The sequence below is a fragment of the Peromyscus californicus genome, unplaced genomic scaffold (assembly GCF_007827085.1).
Source record: "Peromyscus californicus insignis strain IS unplaced genomic scaffold, ASM782708v3 Scaffold_13__1_contigs__length_99412109, whole genome shotgun sequence".
Lineage (NCBI taxonomy): Eukaryota > Metazoa > Chordata > Mammalia > Rodentia > Cricetidae > Peromyscus > Peromyscus californicus.
Window position 1 is genome coordinate 4,095,067 of NW_026294424.1, and position 12,052 is coordinate 4,107,118.

Genomic DNA, 12,052 nt, shown 5'->3' on the forward strand with positions numbered 1-12,052 from the left:
TTGTTGGACTCTCAGGTATGCTAACATTCATCATATACCACACCAGCTCACTTTTCTAGTTCCACATTCCTATTCTGTTAAAGATAGTACTTTTGCATCTGAACTCCATTTTCCAACCTGTTACTGAGTCTTGACTCATCATGAGATAGCATAACTGAAGATACCCTTCAGAAAGAATGCTTTGAAATAGTATGGATCACCTGTCTATCACCTTTCATACCTCATATTAGTCCACACTTGCTGCCCTGACAGTCACCCTAGCATGGCCTTGTGCAAGGTTTTTCATTGATGCCTCAGGTGAATGCCATCAGCCTCTTCTGGGGAGTAACACTAAAGACAAATGCTGATCTGCTGCACCCATGTTGTGAACAACATGCTAGGCACTCTTGAGAATGACACTAAGAGAAAGAACATGGGGCTGGCACAAGCACTCTGGATTAACTGAAACTTTAGTGTAGCCTCAACATTTAGGTCAAGATCTTAAAAAGGACCAAGATCTTAAAAAGGATCTGGTACTCCAATCTCAAGGCATCAAGAGAGTGGATGCTGTTCTGAGATAAATGATAGTTAAGCATAGAGCAAGGCTGTTCTTGCCTCCAAGCAGGAACCAAATTCACCTTAACAAGCCCTGGATGCAATCTGTCTTAGGGAGCAGTGACACTACTACAGAGCACTCTACATCTCAATGAGCAGGCTCAGATTATAGGGAGTTTGTCCCTAGTAGACCAAGTAGTACTGCATAGGTAGTCCCACTCCAGGAAGAAACAACTCACATATGCTATCAGACTTATCCTTCAGCAAAATAAAATGTCTGCCCAACCATCCAAATATGAGTCCTACCCAGTGGTTTCTAACAACTTTCTTCTTAAATCCTGTAAGAGAGCTCTTCTTCTCTCCTACTATACAATCCTCTTTCCAGGAGCTCATCTGCTTCCTCTTCTGCAGATGTCAATAGATCTTTACTTTGCTTATGCTCATCACTGGAATATTATTTTACTGCACACGTTACCAGCCTTCTAGACACCAACATGCACAGGGAAGATCTATGCTCCTGGTTGGAGTGATAGAGGAAAGCAAAGGCAAAGGCTCATTGCCATGAAGAATGTTTTAAGATTCATTTTTGGATTGATGTGTTTGCATCTGTGTCTATGTGATAAAGTCACAGACATTTATGAACTGTCTGATATAAGCACTGGGAACTATGGTCTTCTGTAAGAACAGTAAGCACTCTTAGCTGCTGAGCCACTTCTGCAGTCCCCACTGCCAAGAGTGTTAAGTGATCTTGATTAAGAAACTTGGACCTAGTAAACTTGAAAGCAAGTTAGTGTCAGTTAGAGTCCACTTCCCCAAATACTGAGATGCTGCTGAAAGCACTCAAGAAATGGGTTTATTTCCTAGCACAGGTTAAGTATCCCTTATTTGAAATATTTGAGGGGTTCGGGGATTTAGCTCAGTGGTAGAGGACTTGCCTAGCAAGTGCAAGGCCCTGGGTTCGGTACTCAGCTCTGAAAAAAAAAAAAAAAAAGAAAGAAAAAGAAATATTTGAGACAAAGAATGCTCTTGGATTTCAGACTTTTAAAATACTTTACATACATAATGAGATACTCTGGGAACAGACTAAGATACAAACATAAAAGTCTTTTATGTTTCTTATACATATTATACACATAACCTGAAGGCAATTTCCATACTATTCTTAGTGTACATACACTTGAGTGTGGTACTGTAGACTGAACCTAGGGCCTCATGCACACTAGGCAAGCATTCTACCAGTGAGCCACTTCTTCAACCTTGCTATCTGCATTGTGACTTTGACTTATCACATAAGGTCCAATGTGGAATTTTCCACTTATGGTATCTTATCAGTGCTTAAAAAGTTTTGAGGGCTAAAAAGATGGATCAGTGAATAAAGTACTTACCACATAAACATAAAGCCTGGAGTTCAGATATCTAGAGCAACATCAAAGGTACACAGACAAGCCCTGTGGTGGCACACACCTTTAATCCCAGCACTTGGGAGGCAGAGGCAGGCAGATCTCTGTGAGTTCGAGGCCAGCCTGGTTTACTGAGCTAGTTCTGGAAGAGCCAATGCTATACAAAGAAACCTTTTAAATGTTTATAAGAAACCACCCCTCCCCACAAAAAAGTAAAGACATGACAGCAGCCTGTAATTCCAGAACTCAAGAGGCAGAGACAGGATGTCTGTACCTAGGGTAAGAGGGTTAGCTAGACTAGCTGGAACTGGTGAGTTTCAAATTCACCAAGACCCTACTACAACAAATAAAGAGTGAGTAAGAAAGACAACCAATGTCAATTTGGAGCCTCCACATGCAAGTGTACATAAATGAACATGTACCCACACATGCACGCATACCCATACACACACAAACTAGCATATACTCATGCACAACTGAGAAAGTGTGTATGTGTGTGTGTGTGTGTGCGCGTGCGTGCATGTGTTGGATTTAAGATCCTTTCAAATTTCAGATATTAGGATTAGAGATGTTCAAATCATAGTATATAGAGAACTATTTAGTAAGCAGCAGAAATTCTAACTTAGAAGAATATGGCTCATAGCAGTTCTTAAAAACATTTTTAAAAAGTGTTATCCTTTCCTTAGCCATACAAGTTTCAGAAAGGATAAAAGAAATCCATAGTCTATCTTTCAAACTACTCACTATAGATTCTAACATGTGTCTTCAATCTATGTCACTGTCCCTCCATCAGCAGGATATGAGTTTTGGGGGTGGGGCATATCTGTTGCCTTATCTCCCAGAGTATGTCCTAGCATGCAGTTCAGGGATACATCTGGCTACTGATTAACTCATAGGACAACAGTCATCTACACTGCCTACGGGCCTATTTGACCAGCTCACCACTGGAAAACTTTGAAGTCCAATTGTACCCTCCCCTTGTTTTTCTCCTCCAAGCCAGACTATTACCACCACCCTCTTCCTTTTCCTTTTGTTTTACTCTTTGGAGGCAGGTCTCACAGTGTAGACCAGACTGCTCTCAAACTCTCCATCCTCCTGGGATTGCAGGTGTATGCCAACGACTCTTTCTCCACTGTATGAAGAAGGGAGTTGATCACACCTGAAATCCCAACATTAGGGAGGCTGAGGTAGGAGGATGGAGAGTTTGACAACAGTTTGGTCATTGGCTTTTCAATCCATAATTTATTCACAAGACAAAGAGATTCAATGAATAGCTAAACATTCATTTTCTTAGTAACTATATAATAATACTTTCCTCTGAATTGCTTACAACTACAGTATTCCAAGTAGATGAAATCTCATAGTCTATATCTTATTTAATAAAGGACAAGGAAATTAGAACACTCCATTGAAACTACCAGTCAAGATTTCAGTTTTCTCCTTCTGTTATAGAAATGACCAGAACACTAGAGCCTCCTGGACCCACATTCCTCCCTCATTCCTCTCTGTGAATGAATGCCATCCTATTGGGAAGATAAAATGACAATGTATGCTGTGATAGTTAGTGTTTATTGTCAACTTAACAATATCAAGAAAACCCTAGGAAGTAGGCCTGTAACCACCTCTGCCAGAATTTATCCAGATTTCATTAATTGAAATGGGAAGACCTGCTCACTGTGGTCAGCACGACCCCCTGGCTTAATTTTGACCTGTATGAAAGAGGTATCTTGATAGAAGGAATCATTATGGAGTTAGGAAGAAACCTCATACTAGGGAAATTCCCAGGAATCCATAAGGACAACCCCAGATTAGACTACTAGTAATAGCGGAGAGAGTGCATGAATTGGCCTTCTGTAATCAGATTGGTGACTATCCTAATTGTCATCATAGAACCTTCATCCAGTAACTGATGGAAGCAGATGCATAGATCTACAACCAAGCACTAGGCCCAGCTCTGGAAGTCCAGTCAAAAAGAGAGAAGAGGGATTATATGAACAAGTGGCCAGGGCGGGGTGAGATGGTGGTGGTGGTGGTGTGTATGTGTCAAGGTCATGACAGGGGAAACCTACAGAAACAACTGAACTAAGTTTGTATAAACTCACGAACTTTAGACCAACAGCTATGGAACCTGCATGGGACCAAACTAGGCCCTCTGCACATGAGAGACAGTTGTGTAGCTTGGTCTGTTTGAAAGCCCCCTGGCAGTGGGATCCATCCCTGGTGCATGAGCTAACTTTTTGGAGCCTACTACCTATGGTGGGACACCTTGCACAGCCTTGACGCAGGGGGAAGGAGCTTGGACCTGCCTCAACTGAATGTACCAGGCTTTGCTGACTCCCCATGGGAGTCCTTACCCTTTTGGAGGAGGGGATGGGAGTGGGGAAGATAGGCTGGGGATGGAAGCAGGAGGTTGGATGAGAGGGGGATCTCTGGTTAGTATGTAAAATGAATTTTAAAAATTCTTAAATAAATTTAAAAAAACAAAAAAGAAATGAAAAAAACCACCATCTAGGGAAAAAAAAAAGAGAAAAGAAAGGTAAAAAGCCCTGAGGCAAAATTTAGATGAAGAGAAACAGCTTAAATTAAGTTATAAGAGCTAGTGGGACAAGCATAAGATAAGGCTGAGCATTCATAACTAATAATAAGTTTCTGTATCATGATTTGGGAGCTGGTTGGTGGCCAAAGAAAAATCTGATTACAGTGACTAGCTCCCTCAAGTTCCAATTGCCTAGCTCAAGTTCCAACTTCCCAGCTATGAAGGATTGTTAACAGGGAACTGTGAGCTAAAATAGACTTTTCTCCCTTAAGTTGCTTTTGCCAGGGCATTTTATGGAGAAAGAAACTAAGACACAGCCCCACTGCTCTAAAATGCTACATGTTCTACAGGTAAATGATTCTTGTTAGAGTTAGTTCATCACCAACATGGTTTTGCTATTCACAGCAGGCTGCCTCCTAACTACGGTGATACTCAGAAACAAACAAACAAACCAAAGTGCAAATGTATCATTGGCTCATCTCTGTGAGGTCAAATCTGGACTGGAATTCTGGTTGAGTAATTCCTCTTTGGTCACCAACATTATCAGATATATGGTCTAAGTCCATGGGACCAACCACCTCTGCCTTACAGAAGCAAGCCACAGTGGTTTTTAAAAAGCAATATAATTAATTCAGTGTGAATGTGGCCTCAAGTCAGACAAACAGCCCAATGGAATGAAGAAACTTGAAATTTGAGAAATAAACCCTCTCTCCATCTACTGATTCCAGACAAAAGTGTCATGGCCATTCAATAGGAAATGAGAGTGCTTTCAAAAGATGGTCTTGGGCTATATTAACAAATCCTCACTGCATTCCACACTAGCCTAAAAAATTAGTTAGCAAGAATTTAAAAAGTTATACTCTCACAAGAAAATGGAGGAGGCAATGACTTACTAGCTATGGTACCAAATATGATAGATAAAAAGAAAAATTTATAAACTCAACTTGTTCATAATTTTTTTCACTTCAAAAGACATTATTAAGGAAATGAAAAGACAAACCAGGGGGAAGTGGGAAATGGCTAAGTTAGTAAAATGCTTGTCTTGAAATCAAGAGAACCTGAATTTGATCACCAGAACCCAAGTAGAATGCAAGATGTGGGGCTGGAAAAATTGCTCAGTGGGTAAGAGCACTCACTGGCTGCTCTTCCAGAGGATCCAGGTTCAATTCCCAGCACCCACATGGCTCACAATTGTCTGTACCTCTAGTTCCAAGGGATCCAACACCCTCACACAGACATATATGCAGTCAAAACACCAATGCACATAAAATAAATAAATAAATCTTAAAAAAAAAAAAGAAGAAATCAAAGATGTACACGCTTGTAATCCCAGCAATGTCAAGATGGGAGACAGATAGAGCCCTAAAGCTTGCTGGCCAGTCAGCCTAGTCTACTTGGTGAAGTTCCAGGTCAGTTAGAAACCCTGTCTCAAACAGAAGGAGGAGGCAGCTGAGAAACAATACCTTGAGATTGTACTCTGACTTCCACACACATCCACACACACCTACATACATAAGGACAAGCATGCATGTGTGCACATACACAAACACAGGGTAGAGATAAGGGAGGGAAGAAAGAAAAGGAAAAGAAGGTGGACAACAATAGAAGGAACTTTTTAAATTATATAGGGTAAAGAACTTGATTCTAGAATATTTAAAGAAAAATTCAACTCAGTAATAAGACAACATATAGCCCAATTTTAAAATGTGCCAACTATTTGAATAGAAATTTTACCAAAGAATATTTAAGAATGGCCAGTAAAAATCTAAGGATGTAGCATGCACATATCCTTAAGTATGGATCCCAGTACCACCACCACCACCACCACCACCAGCAAAACCAACCAACCAACCAAACAAAATAACAGAATGACCAATGCTAGACTTTTTGTCACTGTGACAGATACTGAGAGAAACAGTTTAAAAGAGGAAAGATTTCTTTTGGCTCACAGCCTTAGGAGCTGGCTTCATTGCTTTTAGGACTTTGATGAGAAAGAACATCATGGTGGGCAGAATATATATGACAGAAGAGCCTGCTTACCTCACGGTAGGCAGAAAGCAGAGAACTGAACAGGAAGAGTCCAGGGACAAGATATATCCTTCAAAAGCACACCTACAGTGACACACTGCACAACAGTGGGCAGCTGGGATGTCTGCTAAGAGTATGAGAGTAAAGAACTGAACCAGACAAACATAACTATTTGTTTTGTAATTTTTTGTTTCATTTAAACTGAAAGTTGACTTCTTAAATCAAGAAATGTTTTTGCAGCTCGATGGTGGTGGACATGCCTTTAATCCCAGTACTTGGGAGGCAGAGGAAGGTAGATCTCTATCTCTATATTTCAATGCCAGGTTGGTCTACAGAGCAAGTCCCAGGACAGACAGGGCTGCACAGAGAAACCCTGTCTTAAAAAACAAACAAACAATAAATAAATAATAAATACAAAGTACAATTATCTTCTCTCAAGACTCTCCCAACACATACACTGGATTTCATTCACTTGATTTTTGTTTTCTGTCAAATATTTTAAATAGTATGTTATAAGGCAGAGGTATCTGAGGTATTGAAGCAACCATGACAGCTCAAGGATCACACAAGCAAGCCTTTGTTGCCAGGATCCTGTTTTACACTTGTGGGCCTGGGCAGCTCATTGCTTGTATTTATGGAGTACAACAGCCTCACTGCCTGACAGCACTCCTGAGCCATCCTAAGCCAGGCACCTCTGGTGACTTCTTGTTTCAAAAATTCTATCTGAACAAACACAAGAGGGCTCTGGAGAGAGGAAAAAGAAAAAGATGGAGTACTCCTCTAAAACACAAGATAAAAGGTCCTATGACACAATGGCTTCTCCTAATGCCCTCACCTTTCATTTACATAAATAAGATAAAAATCAACAGACATAGCATAGGACCGAGAAGGTCCTCAATTACTTCTGTCTCCTTCCAAATATGTGGGTTCCAGTGAACTGTTATGTTGGCGTTCACCAGAATGCTCACAGAAGCCCTTCCATCCTGGTCAGGCTACCCTTTTCCTCCCATTGTCCAGCCTCATTAAAAGCAGGACTCCTAGAAAGATTCTCAGGAGTTGACCCCATGCAAATATATGGAAAGAATAAGGTTCAACTTGGCAAGATTCAAGCATGTCATAGTACCTGCATGAAGCAAGACATCCTGGCACTGTGCCACCTCCCTTAGGTGCTGTGGGATGTTCTGTATGGCAAATGTGTTGCTGATTAGTCAATAAATAAATCACTGATTGGCCATTGGCTAGGCAGGAAGTGTAGGCGGGACAAGGAGGAGAATAAAGCTGGGAAGTGGAAGGCTGAGTCAGAGAGACACTGCCAGCCGCCACGATGACAAACAGCATGTGAAGATGCCGGTAAGCCACGAGCCATGTGGCAAGGTAGAGATTTATAGAAATGGATTAATTTAAGCTGTAAGAACAGTTAGCAAGAAACCTGTCACGGCCATATAGTTTGTAACCAATATAAGTCTCTGTGTTTACTTGGTTGGGTCTGAGTGGCTGTGGGACTGGCGCGTGACAGAGATTTGCCCTGACTCTGGGCCAGGCAGGAAAACTCTAGCTACACTTAGGCTCTCAATTCTGACTGCAAAGAATAAATCGAAGCCCTGCCATGTTCCTTACACAGAAGTTCTTCCTTTTTGCTGATTTTCAGAATGCGGAAAATTCAAACATTTTAAACCATATTGTCTATCTAGATCATGGTTTTGACAAAGTTCATGTATAGTGGTGCTGTACACCTTTAATCCTAGCAGAGGTGGAGGCAGGAAGATCTCTATGAGTTTGAGTCCAGCCTGGTCTACATAGCAAGTTCCAGGGCATCCAAGGCTACACAGTAAGATTCTATCTCAAACAAAACAAAACCTTATCTCTCTGGCACATGGTTTAATAAAAATTGCTGCTGGGCGATGGTGGCACACGTCTTTAATACCAGCACTTGGGAAACACAGCAAGGCAGATCTCTGTGAGTTCAAGGTCGGCCTGGTCTATGGAACGAGATCCAGGACAGGCACCAAAACTACACAGAGAAACCCTGTCTCGAAAAAAATAAAATTAAATTTAAATAAATAAATAAATAAATTGCTAGGTGGTAACCTCTGAAAACAGGAAATAAAACATTAAAAATAAACAAAAGACCTTTTCCTTGAGGTATACCACTGTTTAAACAGAACAGAGAGACACTTTTAGAAGCTCAAAGTCATTCATTCATAAAACACTCAGGGCATCACTGAAGGCAAGCACTGTGGATACCGAAGGAGGGAGACACAGACCAGCTCCCATGGACTGCCCCAATCATACCTTCTCTGTGGTACTACCTGAAGGCCAAGTAGGCACTAGATTAAGAAAATGAGACTCCTCCAGACAACCCAGGAACTCACCTTGAGGTTAAAGACAAACAGGTGGGTCTCAGTTGAAGTCACTTATAAACCTGATTTACTCCAGGAGTAACCCAGAATCCAATGCCCTCCAGATTTGATTTCTAAATCAGTGAGACCTGACTCTACCTCTAAATAACAGCAAACAAGGTATGCTCAATTCAGATACGACACCTTTGTCTCTAAGGAATCATGGTCAGGGTAGTAACCTCCCCCTTGCTCAGCAACTGAAGGTAAGGCTGTATCAGCTCCTCTGCAGTGCTAGTGTCTGGTCTGTGGGAGACAACAGAGAAAAACTGAAGGTCAATCGTTGTAGCATGAATAAGACAAGGGACTCTTGAGAAGCTCACAGTCTGATATGACCAACTCCAGAGTGAGAGTTGCCCTCCAGAGCACTATAGGGATGCTGGAGAGACAGCACTCACACTGCTAGGGAGAGGATGTGGTGGTTTGATCAAGAATGAACCCCACAGACTCATATATTTGAATGCTTAGTCACTAGGGAGTGGAACTCTTTGACAAAGGATTAGGAGGAATGGCCTTGTTGGAGGAAGTGTGTCATTGGGGATGGGCTTTGAGGTTCCAAAAGCCCCTCTCTCTGCTTCTCTCTGCCTACAGATCAGGATGTAGCTCTCAGCTACTGTTCCAGCACCAGCCTACAGATTGCCATGCTCCCTGCTATGATGGTAATGGACTAAACCTCTGAAACTGTAAGCAAGCCCCCAATTAGGTGCTTTCCTTTATAAGAGTTGCCTTGATCAGTATGTCTCTTCACAGCAATAGAACAGTGACTATGACAGAGACATTACTGGAATAACTCAGGAAAGATAAGCAGAGGTCCTTTTATCGATGGGAAGAGGGGTTGCGGTGAAGAAAGCATCCACAGAGGGACACACTGCCAAGACTGGAGTTACAAAAACTTTTCAGATGTTCTGGAAACCACAAATACACTTGCATAACAAGGACTGAGGAGATTGATGTGGGTCATCAGGAAACAAGGCTGGAGAAGTCAGTAAGAAGCTAACTACTAAAGGGTCTGAACACCTGGTGAACAAGGGTCCCAAGCCAGAAGAAGATGAAATGGAGTCAAATTTGCATTCAAACATGCCTTGTCAGGATCTTCTGGAAAAAGCACTGGGGCAACACAGGCAGTATGGAGACCAACACAAGTCTCTGTCAGTTGGCTGGCAAGAGAAAGACATGAACTAAGCTGCTCACCACGGAAAATAGAGACTGATGGAGATATTCCAAAGTAAAGTGATGACAACTGAGTGGAGAAGATGAGAGCAAGAGATACATAGATCCCTCTGAAATGTGTACATTTTTAAAACAGGCACAAGGGTAGGAATTCTCATTAGGAGGCTAGAGGGATGGCTCAGTGAGTAAACACACTTGCTGTGAGCTTGAGGGCTTGAGTTTGAGGACCCAGAACCCATGTAAGCCAGGTGATTTAGTATCTTTAATCCCAGTGTTGCTATGGTGAGATGAGAAGCAGAGACAAAAGAATCCCCAGAAGCTCACAGGCCAGCTATCACAGCAAGACCCCATCTCAAACAAGCCGAAAGGTGACAAGTGACACCCAAAGCTATCACTGGCCGTCCACCCAGGTGCTTCTGCAAACATGCACATGCACAAAAACAGTTTTTCAAAAGGAAAGAAATTTTCATTAAGGATTGACCAGCAGGTAAATCTCTGGAAGAGAAAACAAAAGTCCCCAGAGAGAGTGATCAATATGAAATTCATTGCATAACAACCCTAATATCTAGGAGAGATAAGCCGTTTTCAAATTTTAAATATACTGATTGTACTAAGATAATTCTAACTACAAAGATTAATCTGATTTTCTTAATGAAGTCTAAGATGAAAAGAAAACTTTTTTTTTGAGACAGGGTTTCTCTGTGTAACAGCCCTGGCTGTCTTGGAACTCACTCTGTAGACCAGGCTGGCCTCGAACTCACAGAAATCTGCCTGCCTCTGCCTCTGGAGTGCTGGATTAAAGGCATGTGCCACCACCGCCTGGCTTTTTTTTTTCTAAATTTATTTATTTTTATTTTATGTAGATTGGTGTTTTTGCCTGCATGTTTGAAGATGTCGGATCCCCTGGAACTCCAGTTACAAATAGTTGTCAGCTACTGTGTGGGGGCAGGGAATTGCTCTGGAGGAGCAGCCAGTGCTCTTAACCACTGAGTCATCTCCTAGGCCCCAAAAAAACATTTTTTATTTTTATTTTTTTGGTTTTTCGAGACAGGGTGTCTCTGTGTAGCTTTGGTGCCTGTCCTGGATCTCACTCTGTAGACCAGGCTGTACTCGAACTCACAGAGATCTGCCTAGCTCTGCCTCCCGAGTGCGCCACCACCGCCCGGCAAAAACATTTTTAATACACTTGATTCTGTTATCTTCCTAGAATGTCTTTATCAGAGCTGTCAAATATCTCGGGATTGTGGAAACAGGATTTCTCATACTTACACAAATAGCACTGTCTATATGATCAGCTTAAGGGAAAAGGACAATTTCTTAGAAGAATAAAGACAAAGTAAGAAGGAAAACAAGGTACACTTCTGACTGGCTGTGCCCTAGAGTTTAAGGGACAACCCCCACCCCTCAGAATGCCACCCAAGGCCTCCCTGTTGTCCCTTTCCCATTCCATGATAGCCTGTAAGAGCCAGAGGAAGCTCCCAGTGGAAGCCAGGGCTTAGGTGAACAGGCTTCAACACTTACAGGCCCTGTCAGGTTGCACTATTCTTACCTGTATACGATTCTTTCCCTCTGTAAATCTTCCAAGCCACAGCACAGCTCTGCAGCATAGAACACAGCTCTCGGCTCCTCAAAGCCAGGATTGCCCAGGTTGTAAATGTGGTACTTCAAATCCCCTCCATTCATAATGGTTAGCACCAAACACAAGGAATCCTTGGTTTCATAAGTGTAGGCTAAACTAACCTAAAGACAACAGCATCATAAAAAACAATATACAAAAAAAATCTGCTTGTTTACTCTTGACTTACTCTTTTTGCTAACAATAGCCTCAATTATCTGTTAGGTTTATAATTAGAACACCCAAACACTATATGCTTCAGAGAAGTACACACCACACATCATGTCTCTGGACCTTTACTTAGCCAAGTGTTCACTGCAGCTCTGCATGGAAAGTGAATAGTTGGATACTGATTTCTCCACACTGTGGTCTG

The 12,052-nt window shown here is 41.9% G+C and overlaps 1 protein-coding gene across 9 annotated transcripts in view; it reads right to left on the reverse strand.

Moving 5' to 3' along the window:
- Grk4 (G protein-coupled receptor kinase 4) overlaps window positions 1–12,052 on the reverse strand; it is a 103,807-nt gene that overhangs the window by 25,562 nt on the left and 66,193 nt on the right. For 8 of the 9 annotated variants that reach the window (XM_052736156.1, XM_052736153.1, XM_052736158.1 and 5 more), the window contains one exon: window positions 11,614–11,804. The exons of the other annotated variant lie outside the window; for it this stretch is intronic. In XM_052736156.1, coding sequence (XP_052592116.1) covers window positions 11,614–11,804 — 191 coding nt within the window. The remainder of the gene's footprint in view (window positions 1–11,613; window positions 11,805–12,052) is intronic. 9 annotated transcript variants of the gene reach the window in all.